This window comes from Corvus hawaiiensis, chromosome 18, assembly GCF_020740725.1.
Source record: "Corvus hawaiiensis isolate bCorHaw1 chromosome 18, bCorHaw1.pri.cur, whole genome shotgun sequence".
Taxonomy (NCBI): domain Eukaryota; kingdom Metazoa; phylum Chordata; class Aves; order Passeriformes; family Corvidae; genus Corvus; species Corvus hawaiiensis.
Genome location: NC_063230.1, coordinates 13,653,914 through 13,672,853, shown reverse-complemented (window position 1 = coordinate 13,672,853; position 18,940 = coordinate 13,653,914). Strand labels below are relative to the sequence as shown.

At 51.9% G+C, this 18,940-nt stretch overlaps 1 protein-coding gene across 1 annotated transcript in view; it reads right to left on the bottom strand.

Annotated features, from left to right (window-relative positions):
* TMEM132B (transmembrane protein 132B) overlaps nucleotides 1–12,733 on the bottom strand; it is a 220,605-nt gene extending 207,872 nt beyond the window's left edge. The window contains exon 1 of the mRNA XM_048322808.1: nucleotides 12,558–12,733. Coding sequence (XP_048178765.1) covers nucleotides 12,558–12,642 — 85 coding nt within the window. The 5' untranslated portion in view covers nucleotides 12,643–12,733. The remainder of the gene's footprint in view (nucleotides 1–12,557) is intronic.
* Nucleotides 12,734–18,940: the final 6,207 nt, after the last annotated feature.

The following is an 18,940-nucleotide window of genomic DNA, read 5'->3' as shown; positions in this document are numbered from 1 at the left end:
AAGGTTCTTTACTAGTTAGAGCTCCAGTCTGACTTACAAAGCCTTCAGGCAAAACTCATGATAATCAAAGATTAATCTGGGTAAAAACAATCAGAATTTGACCAAAACACTTTAGAACAATGCTTATATCGACAAAGAAACAACAAGAACCACCAGTAATTTAACATCATGAACTTTAAGTGCTCCCAGGTACGTGGTCAGTCGGGTGCTTCAGGATGCATCACCCCAGCTCAGATGCAAAAAAGAATGGCCACATCCTGGCAAGGGTCACACTGGCATTTATCGAGTGACTCGGAGCACAGGGACACTGTTGCCTTGCAGAAGGACTGAAACACCAGGAACCACCTCACTGGAGCATCCATCATGCCCCAGGAACAGGCGGGGGACACGTTCACGTGGGCACACCGCACTGAGCTGTCTCCAGTGTGCCGCACCAGTTGATTCATGGGGAGGCTTCAATGTGCAAATTAATCATTATAACTTTCAACTGAGCTAATGTAAGCGTCATATGTTGCTAATTACACAATACAGGGGGAAAAAAACTGCAAATGAATTTAAATGCTTAATCTAATCAGGATGGCAAGTTGTGTTTTAATTACAAATTGTTGTGTAGTAGCAAAGCATCTGCTGCAATTCAGTGGCTCTAGTTCCACAGCAAACTCCTGCTGTGCCTCACTCATGTGCTCAGGTCCAGCTCTGACCCTGCAGCCCCAGCCACCCCAAGGCCCCCGGTGGCTGCAGCCATGGCTGGGGACAGCAGGGACGTCCAGGGGCAGTGGGGACGTGCCACCTGTGCCTGGCATGAGGAAACACCCACCCTGAACACCTCTCTCCAGTAACATCTTGCAACCAGGGCTCCTTACGGACACCTTCAAGCTCGGCATGTTCAAACACCCGTTTGCCACCTCTCCTTTAATCTGAACAAACATTTCCACACACAGAGGCAGAAATCTCTGTGATCTTCCTCCAACTCAATGTTTCTCATTTCACATAAGCAAGAATCAAGAGGCATCTTTGGAGCCTGTTTCCTCTATGCCCTCACAGTTAAGGAGAAAGGAAAAATAAAATGGGATTACAACAAATAAACAAACAAGCTCCCAAACTTTGTAGTGTCTGGAGCGGGTTTTTACAACCAAATTAAAATCCCTGAATGTTGTGGCTTTTAATGGAGACACTGATACAGCCAAGCAGCTATAGCATGGCAATGCACCTGCACAGTGCATCACCTTGGGAATGTGCCACTGTGAGGTTGGTGATGATGACACTGCTCATCATCCGACTGACCCTGCAGAAAAACATCCACTTGCCAATAACTCCACTGGTAGTTAACCAGAGTGTTTCAGTGAGGACAGAAGACCTCTGAAATGTATGGCAGAAACATGGTTATCTAAAAAAGCAAAGACAATCTATTGTTTCTTACATTATTTTTAACTTGATACAGCCCCTACTTGTCAAAAAGAGGGGGGAAAAAAGCCCCACAGCCTCTGAGAACATTAATTTGCTTTAGATTTTGCCAGTTACCCACAGTAAAGCAAAAACCTGCAGTATTTTTGGTTGGGTTTTTTTTTGAACACCAGGGGGCTGATTACTGTGAAATGATCTTAGGCTTCTCCCACTAAGTGGATAGATGGATTGCTACTTTTGCAACTTCTTTTTGCAGCCTTGAATTCAGTTGCTGGCGGGAGGCTCCATTCCAGCTCTCCCCAGCATCATTTCTCTGCTTGCACTTGTCATCTCACTTCCCAGCCTGAGGCTGGGGTATGGAAAAGGCTCTCTGCAAGCACAGGAGTGTGCACACACCCTCTCCCAGCTGAAGGCAGGACCCCCCCTGTGTCAGTACCACACGGGCTCCGCACCTCTCTCGTGCCCGCCCTGGGGGAGAGGGAATGGCACAGGCACACCAGAGCCTCACACCTGGATTTTCGTGCCAAGGAAGCTGGTGGTGGTGAAACTATGGAGACAAATACCACCAGCGCTAGACAGAGCAAAATGAGGTCTCGCCGGCATTCCAGCAAACGATCTGCAATTTAGAGAGTTCTGCAAGGTGCGAAAGAAACAAAAGACACTGCTAGGCAAAAGTCATCTCCTTCACTTTTTTTAAAAAAAGACAAGTTTTACAAAGTGCAAACCGAAACGCTGCCAGGCTCCATCGCTACTTCCGTGACAAACACGGAGAGCCCGTTCAAAGCAGCTCACGAATGGTCAGGAACAAGGTGGGTCTCAGCCCAGCAGCCTTTGCACTCACAACGCACCGCTCTCACAGGCAAAACACAGCTGGCCAGAAGAACTCAGAAGAAACTCCTCAGCATATAGGGAAGGGAACTGCTCATTCAGAAGGTGCTTTTTAGGAACTGATCCCCTGAGGGGACACTGCCTGAGGTGCTCATTGTTGAGCATCGCCCCACTGCAGCTCAGGGACTGCAGCCCCTTTAAGATGAAGACAAGGGACAGAAGGAGGAAACACTCAGTTTGATCCGAGGAAGTGAAAAACCTCGGGAAAAGCAAACTGCCAGCCCCGGGAATGACTAAGCACAGAGCCAGGCAATGCAGAGCTGGCTAAGGCAGCCACACAGCACTCATTCCCAGATCTGTGCCAGTTCTGAAGGTGTGCTGTATGGAAAAACCATTTCTGGGGAGAAAAAAACCAAACCTAAAAACAAGGACTCAATTCTTTAGCAAGCCACATGATCTGCCTGAGTGTGTTTATAAGCATCCCCATGTGTCTGTAACTGCAGCTGATGCGCAGATAGCAATATATGGGTCAATAATCGTTTATCTAAAGATGTGTGTCAGCCCATCTCTCCTCCGCTCTCTGACAAACCTTTTACAAGAGCCACTTACTTTAACCCTGAATTATCTGCCTCTGCTCATCTTCAGGGAAAATCATCACGGCAGAGAAAGAAGCAGGCAATTCCCTGTGATCTGAAAGCTCACTTCCTAAATCAAATCAATTTTTCTAACGTAATTTGCCTCATCTAAATCACTGACCCATGCATTTTCTCACTATCCTTTGACAAGAGCTGCACCAATTGAAGCAAAGCTAAAACACTTCAACCAGACCAATTCATAGAAGTCTTTAGAGGAATTCTTTCATCGCTGTAATTAATTCTTTAAGTACCACAGTGGGATGCTCTGAATTCAAACCCAGTCCAAGGAGTAATGATTATACTAATGGGAGAAGCCGCGCAGTAAATAAATGCAAGTGCCCTGCTGAAAGAGATAATTTTCAATAGGAGACTGCCATTGAGGGAGATAACTGTATTTTGGAGATAATAACTCAGATGATGAAGTCCCACAGAATGGAGTCTGATACAACAATTCCCAGACTCCACACATCTAAGGGACGAGCATTTTGACAGATACGCTCTGGGGCTGCTCCAGCTCTCAGCCCTTTGAGGGGGTGTGGGGACAGAGGGCCTAGGGCAGTTTGGGAAATCATCTGAGAGTTTGCTGGTTGCTGCAGGAACCAAAGCAATGACTTCCCTTTGGCTTTCCCTTTTCGTTAATAGGTTAAATGCAAGAAAGCCTTCTTACACATTCAATGTATTGGGCTGCAATATGCTCAAAGAAAGGGAAGGAGATGCTTCAACTCTGGATGAGCAGGATACTTTGAGAGGACACAGCTGAAGCTGTACCCTGGAGCTGACACTTGCCCCCCAGCACTTACAGCAGACTTCAATAATCTCATTATGACACTATAATAAGTGAAATAAGGTGCACAACATGGACCTGTGGGGTTTAAAAGGGCATGTCTGAAGAACAGCTCCTCAGTGCAGTCCCTGAAAAGATGTCCCAGTCCCCATGGGCTGTCCAGCTTTATCACACCAAGGAGGTGATGAGATGAGCATCACCATCTGGGCTCTCCTCTGTAGGGCTGTCTTTGATTTTAGCAACAAAGAACAATAATTCCATCTCTTCATTTCTGCTTATGACTTCCCATAAAAATTGTAATGGGCTGGTGCAAATCAAACACAGCAGAAGGACCAAGTGGTGCCAACTCTGGGGCAGACAGAGAGCCCTTACAGAGAGCCTCAGCACTGCCTGCAGTTGGGGCTTGGAGGTGCCAAGCAGCTCAGGCACCAAAACAAGCCAGGGCTGAGACGTGGAGGAGGAGACAGTGCCTGAGCATTGCTCAGCACACCAGGGCCAACTGACTGGCCATGAACCTCAGCAACCTCCATCCAAGGTGAGCCTCACTCGCTCAGGAGTAGCAGCAAAACGTCAGCTGCCATCAAAAAATAACCCCAGAGCCCAGCTTCACACAACACCTCTGCTCTCCCTGCCAGCAGGGCTTAGGCTTTGGGCTGCTGCCCCAGGGCCCCTCATGGGGATTATGGAGAAGACAGACAATGGCTTCGATGGTACCCACTTTCTTCTCTAAAGCCCTTTGAGATCTACAGGTGAAAGAATGATAAATTATTAATATTTGAAAAGAAAAAAATGCCTTAACTGCAATAAAATTCATGCTATCTTCTGTTTATCTCTTGCTTGTTTCTCCTCTTTAATGGAGTTGAACCTTTTTTGCACCAATACCCATGCTAATAACTTTCAGTGGACTACTCCTAAGAAAAAAACCCAAAATGAGTAACTGAGCAGCATTAAAAAAAAAAAAAAAAGGGGGAAGAAACCTTTGTATATTAATTTTCATAGCTGTCAGAGATGAGGATTTAATAATGTTAATATCTAAGCTATTCCATTATTTCCAAACACCTTGGAGCAGAATGTCTTAGTGGGAGATGAATTAGATAGTGCAACTGTAACTGCCTTCTGAGTGTTTTCAGAGCATAATCTATGGCTCATCACCACGTGCATTTCAAGTCCTTGCCCTCTCTTCTCTAAATAACCTCCAGCTGTAAATGTATTTACACACTGGGTATTGACGTGCCAGACCCAGCTCCTTTTTTTGAGCAGTTCCCACTCACTGTTTAACCATTCGTCCCCATTTAATAGATTTTCCTGGGTTTGGCCTTGGACAGGTGATAGGGATGGAAGCTGGGAGCTCAGGTCATCCAATAAATGATGGCATGAAGCGAAGAAGGAAACCTGTAGGCGGAATACAGGAGAGGGCTAATGGGCTGCGAAGCTCTCTGCCAAGGAAGGCAGCAGAAGTCCTGCATCACTGAAAACCAGCCACACTCAGGAACAGGCTGTACCCAACTACCAGAGATGGCAAAGACAGTTTATTTGCCAACTTTTCCAGCTCTAATTCCCATGATTTGGAGAGGCTGAGGCACACTGGCCTTTGAGCTTGCCCTGACAGAAGCTTGCTGCTTCCAGCAAGCTCTTACCACCCTCTCTGGGTGCCTCTGTTGTGACCTTTTAAAAGTCCCTTTGACTGTGTGCGTGTGCTGTGCCCTCTTTGCACTCAGTGAAAGACAATCAGACCTTGTGTTGTTAGTCCCTGCTACCCCCAGCTCTCTGAGTGCCCTTGGAAACCAACAGTGACGTTTCAGACTGCTGTGGCCCCACAGAGTCAGGGACAGAGGCACTGGGGATGTATGGCTGTTGTCTCTCACCAGACCGGGTGCTCACACTGGCCAGGGACTTGCCCCAAGCAGACATCCAGACCAGCTCCTTCCAAAGCTCATCTTGGATTCGCTCCTTTTTCGATGAAAACTCTGGGTACCAAGAGCAGTCAGCAGCTACCAACTCTTAGCTGAGTTTCTAATTGCTGCTCATTGCATAGAAACCTGCTCCATCTGCTCAAGGGCTCCCTTTTAGGGCACATGGGCTCTGTCTTTTCTTTGGTGTGAGTTTCATCCTTTTTTGGAGCTGCAGCATCCATTAGACAGCCCTCCTTGCCCATTGTGGTGAAAGTCTTGCTGCTAAGCAAAAGCTGTGGCTAATTGACAACAAATCCTAAACTGAGATATAAAGTAGCTGCGTCTGTCACTCACAGCAATGGCAGCTCAGCTGCTAAATAATGGAAAATGGTTCATTTTTCTGACTCAGGGAAGATCCTTTATGAAAGAAATGAATGTCTCCAGTGCTGTGGAGCCATGCCCTGATCATTCCTGCATCTTAAAAATCTAACATTGCCCATAAAATTCCTAAGTAACATAAACCCTGTTCCTTTCACTACTCTCCCAATCAGAAAAACTGGATTTAAATCACCTGCTGGCAGGTTTATTACAGGGCCCACAAGCAGATAAGGTCCTGTGCACCAGCCCTCTGCACTTAATGGGAAATAAATCTCTGCTTTGCCATCTGTTTTTGAAATGTTTCCATACAAGCTAAACAAAAAACCCAAAGATACGTGCACCTCTCATTTAACCTTCTAAAGGATTTTATTTCTGGGGTAATGAGGATGATGTTTCTCCCCTCTCTAGCAGAAATGCTTTTCCTCCTCAGGCTGATTCGCCCTAGGGCTCCCTCAGCCCATGACCAAATTCTCCCAACGCTGTATTTAGGGCATGCGTTGCACCCATGTGGATAAAGCGGCTCGGGAGAGGGACAGCTGCTTGGCCAGAGGCACCATCTCCCACACCATCCCATGGGCCGATACAAGTGGAAACACCAGTTCTGGAGCCTCCTGAGCCCTTGGCTTGGCCAGAATGAGGATTTTGATCCCTGCCTCCATTTAGCTCCAGTTTTAATTGCATCAGGGGTTTTTTTCCCAGCATTTCTTTCCATCACCAATGCCAAGCTAAAGCTGCCCAACACAGGTGGTTTCACACCATCCCCTCCCCATAACCAGACCTATGGTCCGTGCACAACCTTTAACCAGATGGCAGCACCATCCCCAGGCAGGAGGACGTGGCCATGCAACAACCACAGAGTGCCGAGCACCCTCTCACCAAGATTTAGCAGCTTTGTCACTAAAAGGCCAGGTTCCTGCCACTGCAGGTCTCCTTCTTCATTGCAGGGGAAGCAATGGGGCAGAGCAGCTCCTGAGGGCCAGCTGGTGCAGGCACGGTGAGATGAGCAGAGCTGGTTTACATGCAGTTTCCAATTAGTTTACTCAGCAGACGGCAGCCCTGTGGAAACCCCTCTGTTCCTGGCTATCCCCTCACCCCTCAGGGCACCCCTTTGCTTCCTCTCTGACTACCACCATCACTGAAAAAAAAAATCAGGAAAAAGCCAGAGTTAAAATCAAATGCTACACTTCATTTTCTCTCCTTGCCTGAAGTTGCAAGAGACAAGATAGGACATAATCGCCACTTTTAAAATCATCTCCTATGACAGCAAATTGATCAAGTGGAGAGGCTGGGCTGCTTTTGAACTTGAACAAACTGATTTTCCATGAAAGATGGTGTTTACATTGCCTCTCAATAGCCTGCTAAAATATGCATTCCTCCTGCCATTTCATCACCAAAATTTGGGATGAAAGAATGTTTTTGGGGTAAAAAAGAAGGAAAAAAAGAGAAAAGGAAAAAAGAAAGTGCGCTTGAATCTGGAGCACAACATAAATTCATGAAGCTTTCTGAATACTGTCAGTAACAAACATTTATGTAAACAAAGAAAAGTGTGTTGCAAGAGAATTTTTGAGTACTGTGGAAGAAACATTCATATTTACCTTGCACCTGAGACTGAAGTCCATTGTGTGAGGTACTGCCCAAAGAGCAAAGTCCTTCCACAAGGAGTTCGCCCACCACACACACTCCAGCAGCCCTTGCTTTACTTCCTATCGCAGCACTCTACGTCACGGAGGGGAATGGGAATACCCAGGGAAAGCCAGACACTGAGCAATCCCATCCCCTCTGTAAGTTGTCTCCGGGGACCGCTTTGCTTGTAATTTCTGCCTGCCCATCTTCACATGGAACCGCTTCCTCTGAAATGCCAGCTGGGAAACTCCCGACAGCATGAAATCAAAGCATCTTCCACGACATCTAGAGCACCACATGGTAACTCACACTCCACAGCCTCCGTGGCACTTAATGCAAGAGGATCTGACAGCCGTAGTCAGGAAAGCACCACGTGCCAGCACATCAGTGAGCCACTGACAGGGCTAAGAGCTAAAACTACGCCAACAAACCAAGTCACCGCTCATCATTAACAAACATTAGTTATATTTAGGCAGGGAGAGAATGGGGAACCAAGTTCAGTGAATTAAATTTGTTGAGCTGACAGTATTTATTTCAGTGGGATGGCTTCTCATTCACTGGGAAGTTTATTAAGGCCAGAAGACCTTGGTTTAGCTTGTTTCATGCAGGATGTAGGGGGCTGCCACCTCCCCTCTGCGTCTCTGAGACAGGACAGGTCTGCAGGCACCTGCACAAGCGAGACATGGGGCTTGGTGAAGCCACCTCTCCATCACAGCAAAACCTGTGCTTCGTACCAGCATCAACCACCAAGGTCAGGACAAGCAGCACAAGTTGCCATGACCCAACGTTACCAGTAATGACACCTCTTCCTCCACCTTTCAGCAAGGGGCCCTGCTGGGACACGGCCAGCACGGGCCCTCTAAGCAGCCTGGCTGCAAGACACATTTCTGAGGAGCCACAGAGAAGGGCAGGATGACCCCAACTCAGCATGGGGTCAGCAGGGTGGAATCTCCATCCCACTGGCAAAACCCTGCACAGCCTAAAGCCCTGTGTAACCCAAATCCTTGTGCACCCCCGTGGTGCACAGACTCTTCTCACCAGGAAACAAGGGAGTCCTTGCCCTGTGCCTTCCAGACTGCTGCCTGGGCTCAACCAAATCCATGATGGCAAACCCATCGCAGCAATTAAATAAATGGAGCCATCTCTGGCTCAGGAATGCATCCTTCATCCAAAAAATCCTTCCACAGACACAAACCCTGTCCCAGTGTTGGCAACTCTCTGCTCTGATCTCCTGCAGCTGCTCGTGGGCTCATACCTTCCTCGCCACACTAAACTGCTTTAAACAGAGATAATAGGGCTGGGAGTGACTATCATTCCCAGCAATAAAGTACAGCAGATTAATTGTACTTTATTGATATTTATATTTTAATATAACTATTTTGACATTCAAACCTCAAGAGACTCTATTGATCAGCCAGAGTCAGGTGTCAGTGAATGGAGTTCTGTAACCAAGCCCCACAAATTGAAGAAAATAATCAGAACCCAAAACCAGTGAGACTTCTGCATTTCAACTACACAAAGGAGGCTGCAGCACCAGTGACAGGAGATTTTGAAGTGAAAAATGCTGTGCAGGGCAAGTCACACAGTTGCCTCCTGCATTCCCAGAGAGCCCAATGCCGACCACAGCAGCAATGCATAAATCCAGAGTAGCTCCACTGACTTCAGAGCAGCTGTTCTAGATTTATGCTGATGGGAAGTAAAATCAGGGTATCTGAAATATTCTGCTCTAATGGATGCTGGAGGAAAAGGCACTATAATAATTTCAGACTTCTCCCCCCAGCCCACTATCCCCCACTTCACATTTGAACAGTCATTGCATAAAATGTTGAGATCTGCACTAAGCTGGGGAAAATAACCTACATTTCAACAGTTTGTACGATCATGTTCTGCAAGTCTATTGTACAGTACATAATACAGGTCTTTCATTTCTGTTCCTAAAGAGCCTCTGAATAAGATGTGTCTCCATATTAGGCAGAGTGATACAGGGACACATAATAAAATAAGCATAATGTCTCTCCACCCACGCCCCCCCGGAGCCAGAGTCTAAAAGCAATCGCGGGTCCTTCCTCACGCACAGCTGACAGCAGCCCAGGCGCATCCTACAGGGGCTGAAGGAGGGTGTTCAATGAGCTCTGCACGCCCCGTTCCTGCGCTGCCCTGCTCCGCCGCCAGCCCCGCGTTCCCACACCCGCTCCGGGGTCCAAGGCAGCGGAGCGAGCCGGTGACACAGCACCAGGCAGGAAAACAAAATATTCAGGTAACTCGTCCGGCTCGCTCACAGGATACCTATTCGTATAACCTCAGAGACAGCGCCGCCGCCAGCGAGGAAGGCGGCCAAAACCTTGCCTAGATGCCAGCAACAAACGGGGGCCTGCTGCCAGCGAGAGACATCCTCGAGCTCAGCGTGAGTGGCCCTCGGCTGCCAAACACACACGCACACCCTCTGCTCGCAGCCGTGCGCGCCAGCAGCCGGGCCGCCAGAGACCCGGGGCAGGAGAGTGATCTCTTAATTGGACCTTCACAAAGCTATTTAGGGGACCTGCCTGACAGGCGAACAAATGCCACCCGCTTTGAAGAGGCTGAAGAAACTCAGCCTGGTGCATCTCCGGTCCCCGCAACGCAGCCTGCCCAGAGCCGGCCCCGGCAAGGGGGAAGGGAGGGAGCTAAGGCAAATAAATAGAGAAAAATGGCAAGAGCCCAACGCGACCGTCTGTAAGAGCTGGGAGCTTTGCAGAGATGGCAGCACCGCGGCATGACTCATGCAGGTGTCTCTCCCGTCTGCAACAACCCAAACCGAGATGCGGTTCGTTAACCCCTGTAATCCAGAGGAGAAAGCCGACTTGGATCACAGCGAGCTGCAGGAAGACCGGCACAGCCCCGGAGGGAGGCGTTCCCGGGCTCTGCCACCTCTCGCCTCTCTCTGAAGAGCTTTCACCAGATCCCAAACCCCCTCTCCACACGCAGACATTGCTGCGGTCCACGCCAGGGGTGGGACAGGGCAGGGGCAGCGCTCCGCGCCGAAAGCAGAAGGATGCTACGGCCGACAGAGGAGAGAGGCGCAGGCGGGGAACGCGCTCGTTATTCACAGCTCGAGCTGAGAGCGCACTGCGAGCTCCTAACGCGCACATTGAGCAGGGAGGGCTCAGCGCAGCGCAGAGGGATGGATACGTCGGTAGGTTTGCAGCCACAAACTGTTTCAAAGTGGGTTTCCATATGTTTAAGCACTCAGAGCGCTGGAAGAATTACACCCACAGCGCAATCTCATCATGGTAGCTACCCACACAGGAGGAGACAGGAGGGGGGAATATCGGGGAAAAGATTATCATTAATATGTCAAAGCAATAAATAAAAAAGGTTAAAAAAAAAAAAACCACAAAACCAAAAAAACCCCAAAAATAAACCAAAAAAAAAAAAAAAACCAGAAAACCTGCTCCTTTGTTGCGCCTAACTCTCTCCTGGATAAAAGGAGAGCCGCACAGCGTACAGGGCATCACAGTGACCACAGAAAGCCACCATTCCGCGGGGCAGTGCTGACCCATAGGCAGCCCATGCTCTGTGTCCTGTGCCCGGTGCCCCACTCCCCACAAGCTGCACCCCACTGTCCATGCTCTGCACCCTGGTCCCCATTGTCCTGCTCAAGAAGATTTCCGAGTGCCGCCGTGGCTGCACACACCCCAGCCAAGGAGGGAGATGGAAAACGCTGTGCTTTTTGGAGTGAGCAGAGCAAGGACCCCTTGCTGTCCATCTTCTGTATGTCCCCAGGGCTGATGCCTCCTTCCTAGCAAATTGTTCCTGCTCTCCCTGTAGGAACCTTTCTAAAACACTTCCCTACAACAACGCACTCCCTTGTGCCATCCCCAAGAACGATACTGCTATTACCCCTCCCGTGGATCACTCCTGTTTCACCTGAAATCCTTGTATTTAAGCATATTCCTAAAACCCCCGTGAAGTTTCCCCAGCAGCCCAAGCTCCACGCTAGGGCCAAACGCAAGCACCGTCCCGAGAAGCAGTAAACGCAAATGAATCCCTGAGCAACTTCAGCACCGATGCACCTTAATTAATTTGCTTTTAACAACCCCTATTTATTAGGAGCAGCATCTGCCAGGGAGCTCACGGGAGCACGCAGAGGAGAACGTCCCCAGAGTGAAGTCCTGCTAAAGACTTTCCCAGGGGCAGCGCTGCGGCTCTGCCAGCCTGGAGGTGAGCCCTTCCCCAACAAACACCCCCAACTGGGACCCGAAATGCTGCTCCCGAGTTCAGCTGGAGAGGGGGATAAAGAAAGAAAAATAAACGAAGAGAGGAAGAGCATCTCGCATCCGCACTCCCTGGCCGGGCGCGCCGCCTCGCAGCTGGCCGTGATGAGGGAATCCCACCTGAACCCAATCAAGGGCCAAACCCCCCGCTCCCCGCCAGCCCACGGAAACCTGTCCTTCTCGGAATTAAGCGCAGGTGTTTTGTTACCGCAAGGATATAACTCCTGCACATCTTTCCCCCCCACCCGCGCCCATGGAGAGCCAGAAAGAGCGAGGAGCATCAGGAAGGGGGGTCGGCCGCCCCCTGGGAAACCCCAAATCCCACGACGCTTCTCCATCCCCCAGAGCTCCGGCGAGCCCAAACTTCTCCTTTTTCCCCCCCAAGTCAGCAGCAACGCACTGGCAGCGGCCGAAGCAGCGGGGCAGCCTTCGCGCAGGGGGCCGGGAGCCCGCGGCACGCGTGGGGACGGGGAACACACGGGGAGGCAGCGGGGAGCTGCGGAGCTGGATGGGGACTTCTTGGTGCGCCCCAGAGACGGGGCTCGGAGCGCGTTCCACCCGCAGCGTTGCGCGGAGCGCCGGGGGGGAGCCGGGGGAGGGAGGGCTGGGATGGGGGAAACGGCCATAAATAAAACCGGGGGAGGGGGGAAGATAGCAAATAAACACAAATAGTTAAAAACAAACCCAAAAATGAACACAAAAACCAAACCAAACAAACAGAACCACAGTGCCGGGGTCGCGGCCGCGGGACCGGGGTTACCTCGGCACAGGAGCAGCAGCGGCGCCAGGAGCAGCGCGGGGCCTCGGGAGAGCATCCTCTTTGTTCCATGCCCAGAAGTAGTCATGGTGCTGATTTATTTGGAGAGGGGCGGCAGAGCGGGGCGGGGGGGGCCGGGGGTGTCGCGGCGGAGCCGTAACCACTCCCCCCGCTCCCCGCCCGCTCCGCTCCGTCCGGCGGCGGGGCCGGCGCCCGCGGAGGAGGGGAGGGGAGGGGGGTCCCCGCTCCGCGCCGGCCCCGCGCTCACGGCCGCCCCCGCCGCATCGCCGCCCCGGGGGCACCGGCGCCGCCCCCGCCCGCGGCAGCAGCAGCGGCAGCAGCGGCGGCGGCTCCCCCGGGGCGGCGGGCGCTGTGCCGGGGCTGCGGCGGCGCGGCCGGGCCGGGCAGGGCGGGGGCGGTGCCGCCGGGCTCACCTGAGCGGGATCGGGGCGCCCAGGCGGGGGCGGGCCCGCAGGTGCCCCGCAGCGCCCCGGGGATGCGCGCTGCCCGGGCCCGCGGAGCCAGCGAGCAGGGCAGCCCCGCGTGGCCTTTGCTCAGCCCGGTTGCCGGGGCCCGCGGGGTTTTTTTGCCGGGGCGGGCTCGGAGCGCCCCGGGGCCGGTGCTGGGGCCGGTCCCGCTCCCCCGGCGCTGGGGGCCGTGAGGGGGGGGGCGCGCGCCGGCCGCGAGCGGAGGGAAGGGCGCGTGCGCCTCCTGGCGGCCGCCGCCGTCACTGCGGGGGCGCGGGGGGGAAGCGGCGCGGCCGCGGCGGGAAAAGGGCATCCCATGGGATGTGAGAGCATCTCAGACAGGGCCAGAGCATCCCATGGGATGTGAGAGCATCTCAGACAGGGCCAGAGCATCCCATGGGATGTGAGAGCATCTCAGACAGGGCCAGAGCATCCCATGGGATGTGAGAACATCTCAGACAGGGCCAGAGCATCCCATGGGATGTGAGAGCATCTGAGACAGGGCCAGAGCATCCCATGGGATGTGAGAGCATCTCAGACAGGGCCAGAGCATCCCATGGGATGTGAGAGCATCTCAGACAGGGCCAGAGCATCCCATGGGATGTGAGAGCATCTCAGACAGGGCCAGAGCATCCCATGGGATGTGAGAGCATCTCAGACAGGGCCAGAGCATCCCATGGGATGTGAGAGCATCTCAGACAGGGCCAGAGCATCCCACGGGATGTGAGAGCATCTCAGACAGGGCCAGAGCATCCCATGGGATGTGAGAGCATCTCAGACAGGGCCAGAGCATCCCATGGGATGTGAGAGCATCTCAGACAGGGCCAGAGCATCCCATGGGATGTGAGAGCATCTCAGACAGGGCCAGAGCATCCCATGGGATGTGAGAGCATCTCAGACAGGGCCAGAGCATCCCACGGGATGTGAGAGCATCTCAGACAGGGCCAGAGCATCCCACGGGATGTGAGAGCATCTCAGACAGGGCCAGAGCATCCCATGGGATGTGAGAGCATCTCAGACAGGGCCAGAGCATCCCATGGGATGTGAGAGCATCTCAGACAGGGCCAGAGCATCCCATGGGATGTGAGAGCATCTCAGACAGGGCCAGAGCATCCCACGGGATGTGAGAGCATCTCAGACAGGGCCAGAGCATCCCATGGGATGTGAGAGCATCTCAGACAGGGCCAGAGCATCCCACGGGATGTGAGAGCATCTCAGACAGGGCCAGAGCATCCCATGGGATGTGAGAGCATCTCAGACAGGGCCAGAGCATCCCATGGGATGTGAGAGCATCTCAGACAGGGCCAGAGCATCCCATGGGATGTGAGAGCATCTCAGACAGGGCCAGAGCATCCCACGGGATGTGAGAGCATCTCAGACAGGGCCAGAGCATCCCATGGGATGTGAGAGCATCTCAGACAGGGCCAGAGCATCCCATGGGATGTGAGAGCATCTCAGACAGGGCCAGAGCATCCCACGGGATGTGAGAGCATCTCAGACAGGGCCAGAGCATCCCACGGGATGTGAGAGCATCTCAGACAGGGCCAGAGCATCCCACGGGATGTGAGAGCATCTCAGACAGGGCCAGAGCATCCCATGGGATGTGAGAGCATCTCAGACAGGGCCAGAGCATCCCACGGGATGTGAGAGCATCTGAGACAGGGCCAGAGCATCCCATGGGATGTGAGAGCATCTCAGACAGGGCCAGAGCATCCCATGGGATGTGAGAGCATCCCGAACGGCATGAGAGCATCTCAGACAGGGCCAGAGCATCCCATGGGATGTGAGAGCATCTCAGACAGGGCCAGAGCATCCCATGGGATGTGAGAGCATCTCAGAGAGGGCCAGAGCATCCCACGGGATGTGCGGGCATCCCGAACGGCGTGAGAGCATCCCCGGGGTGTGCAAAGGACATCCCAAGGAGGGTGAGGATGTGCAAAAGGCTCCTCAGAGGTGTGGAAAGGGAGTCTCAGGAGATTGAGGGCATCCCATGGGTGCGCACAGGGTGTCCCAAGGGGTGTGCAGTGGCAGTGAGGAGCACGCCCAGGGCAGTGCCAGCCGCACCAGCAGCGTGCCCCACACCCCCCATCCCAGCAGGATTGCCCTCGGTGGCACTCTGCCAATGGAGCCAAGCGTTGCCTGTGTCGTCTCCCTTGGAATGCAAACATATCCCGAATTCCATCCCGCTGGAACTGGAATTTCACTCAAAATCCAATGAGCCCTCATTGCTGGGAGTTGTTACTGTGATCGCAGTAAAACCAGCGAGACAGGGAAAGAAAAGGAGAGGGAACAGTAAACCCATCCCCTGGGCTCTCCTGCAGTTTTGCAAACACGTCTCTGAGTTTGATTTTTTCCCCTCCCTGCATAAACAAGCTTTTCTGTAGTACTTACTGTAATCTTGTTTGCTCCATAACCACTCCTAGGAATGTCATAAAAAATTTAACTCTAATATTTTACCACTCCACACAAACATGAACGTGAATAAATGCTTATCTCCCATGTAGGGAAATGTAGAGCAGCGTGAGAGCACATGGGACTCAACCTCAGGCTGGAGGAACTGGACCCACACAGGTAGGGGAAAAACAAAACCCAAGGGAACCCAAAGATTTGGTTTCCTCAAAGAAGATAAAACCAATAAATAAGTATATAAAATGAATAAAAGGCAGTAATGAAGAGCATCTTGCTGTCTGCTCTTGGTACTTGATCTAATAAAATAAAACAAAACCTGAACATTCAGCTGCTAGTGGAAATCTGGTGATCCAAAATAAGGGAATCAGCTGCTTTAGACATCCCATTTCTTCCTCGGGGAGTGTGGGGGGATGTTGGGTTTGTCAGGTGGAGGTACAGGGGCTGCCCCTGGCCCTGGTGGGTCACTTGGTGCTGCTATGAAAGAAATGTGCAAAGGTGTGTGCCAGGGGCATCCCAAAGCTCTGCAGCAGTGCAGGGCTCAGGGGAGTTATGGGGTGCACAGGGAAGTAGGAAACAATTCCCTTGTGCAGCTCAAACCCAGCGCAGACCCTCGGCTGGGGTACGCAGGACTCTGTCCCCCTCATCAGCCCAAGCCCTGCCCACAGCCAAGGGCCTCACCTCACCTTTAGGGCAGCACCACAAAGCATTTAGACTTTACTCCATCACTGCTGCACGTTTTTAAGTGGGATTTTATATCCAACACGTGAAAGAAAATCCGAAGTGAGAAATATTGCAGACTGACAAAGTGCTGACAAGGAAGCAATCCCACTTCCAGAGATTCAGGAGGAATCTGAGAGGTGCTCATCCCCCATCCCATTCGTTCCATGCAGGACTAGTCTGGTTCTTCCAAAACTTACTCCCCACACTGGTTCTTAGGACAGATAGTAAAGCTGTAGTTATCCATTATGGGCCTCTCAGCCTAATAAAGCCACAAGATTTTCTCCCTCCCCTACAAAATGCTTTAATGATTTTACTGCCTTTTAATGGAAGGTAATATTCTAGTAAAAATGAAGTGAAAACATGTATTAGGTGGTGTCTACAGACTGTAGGATGGTTGCTCTGGCAGTGCCCTCTCTCCTTCCTGCAACTTTCCTTGTTTGTGTTGCAAGAAACAAACCATAAAAAAAGCAAATACAAACAGTAATAAACCCCTTTGAGAGCCTTGGGCTGAACATGAGGGACTGTGAACAAATTAACAGGTAAAAGGGCAGTTATCACAGGAAAAATGCATCAGAATTAGGGATTTTCCAGGTCAGAAAGTACCTTGTGGGGTGAGCCCACAGCACAGCAGCTGCTCCCATGACAGGGGCTATGGAGGGTGCCGAGGTGTTTTGGGGAGCAGCGGGGAGCAAACCCCTTGGAAACCCAGCTGGTCACCAACTACAGGGACAACCAGGATTAATCTGCCTCGCTGAGGTTACAAGAGGAGGCCTGACAAAAACAGAAGGGGATTATTGGGAGATACAAAAAGCATGAGGAAGAATTGCAGATAAATCAACAAAATAATAGACAGCTGATGGAGCACAGCTTCCTCATCAAAGCAACAGGACAATAAGTGCTCCTTGACTGAATTTGCACAATTCCTGCTGGGAGTTTCTGGTTTCCATATCACTGTTGAGCCGTTTCCAAGCTCCTTAGCTGGCTTACAGCATGGCTTGTCATTCCCTGTCTTCTTCTGGTGCGAGAGCATCAAAAGGTTCGTGAGGAGACACCGCCGAGACAGCAGAGCCGCCCATGGTGCCGTAATCTGGGTCTCCCATATGTGATCCTCAAAATAATTCTTTTCCCAAAGGAGATTTTCTTTTAAGTATTCCGGTGAGGTGTTGATACACTTCCTTTGTGCTGGCGTGACTTTGCACACAGAGGCAACCTGTGTTATGAAAGACTTGAAAGACTTTGCAGCGTTACAGAAAGCTGTTGATTTTCACATCACTCATATGTCAAAAGATGGGAGGTTTCGGGAATGCCCCTAGGAGAACAGGAAGAATGAGAATTTTAAAGATGTCTTGAGGTATTAGGAGGCAAAAACCCAGCTGGGAATTAAGGGGAGGTAAGGATGGAGGCCAGATCCCGAGCTGTGTTTAGACACTGATTTCCTGGAGGGAATAAGGAGCCCGAGTAAAGCTGGAGCGCTGTGAAGCACAAGAGATTGATCAGAGCTTTGTAGAAATGGCAATACCTTGTCCTGTAACTGATGTGGAGCTTGAGATTTAACTCCTCTGTGTGCAGAGAGCCAGCAACTCTGGCAGTGGGGCCATCTGGCCCCTGAGGACATCCTGCTCCACTTAGAGCATCGTAAGCCGTGCTGTCCCATTGACCCTGTCTGCCCACTGCTTGCTTGCAAGCTGCAAGAAAGCATTACCTGCAGGTCAGAGAAAGCCCAGATTTTGCCAAAAATTAATTGCATCCACTTTGCAATGCTGGAAAACACTGGGGTAATGAATCGCTGGGCTGCTGGATGGAGGCTGGCAGGGCGCTGGGGGCTGCTGAGATGGAAGCTACCAACAGCCTTGGGACATTGTGCCCCGATACAAAAAATGGGGTCCTCTGGGGTTCTGTCCCTCTCTGGTGCCCGGCGTCACCCGCAGAGGGAGGAAGCCAAGGGAGCAGCGGGGAGGAGCCGCTGTTCGCTGGCAGCGAGGGGCCGGCGTGAATCACAGGTGAGTGATTCACCCAGCCCGCGCCAGGCAGCGAACCTGCGAGCAAGGCACGAACTGAATCAGAGTGCTGGTTGATGGGGTGGTGTTTTTTGCTTTTTAATCATCTTCTCACTCATTATCCTTAAAGCCTCTTCCCAGAGGAGGAGAGGGCTTCGCTCGCCAGAAGGGAGCGGGTTAATGACTCCCAGGAGGAAAAGCGCTGAGCAGTGGGAATTGTGGTGCCCCGCTGCCGCCGAGCACCTGCAGAGACTAAAAGGTGATGAATTGCCGTAATTTCTGCTTCCTTCTTCACCTGTATTTAATTAAATTGGTTTAAGACAGGTCTGAGCAGGAGAGTGGCTGATTTCTCCCCGTGTAATTTAAAACACCTGTAGGGGATAGGTGGGGGATGCCTGGCAGAACCCATGTCCTGGGGCCAGCTGGAAATGCTCAGTGTCTGGCAACTGCCCACAGCTGTGGGCACCCAGCCGAGTCCCCTGCCCTGGCCAGCGACCCCGGCCATCACCATGAGCCACCTGCAGAGGACAGGGGGTTTGTGCACTTGGTCCACACTCCGTTCGCGAAGTCTCCTCTCTCCCTCTGGCTGGGAAGCACCAGGGAGGGAGAAGGCAGAGTCAGAGCCAGAGAAATGGGTTATGTGCTAGTGGCAAGGAAGGGGCTATGCTCCTGTGTGAGCTCAGAGGCTGGGAGGGAGCGCAGGAGGGCTGTGTCAGCGACCAGGAGGGTGCTGGGGGGAGCAGGACCACACACCCAGGCAGCAGGAAGCACAGAAGTGCTGGAAGGAAGGGTG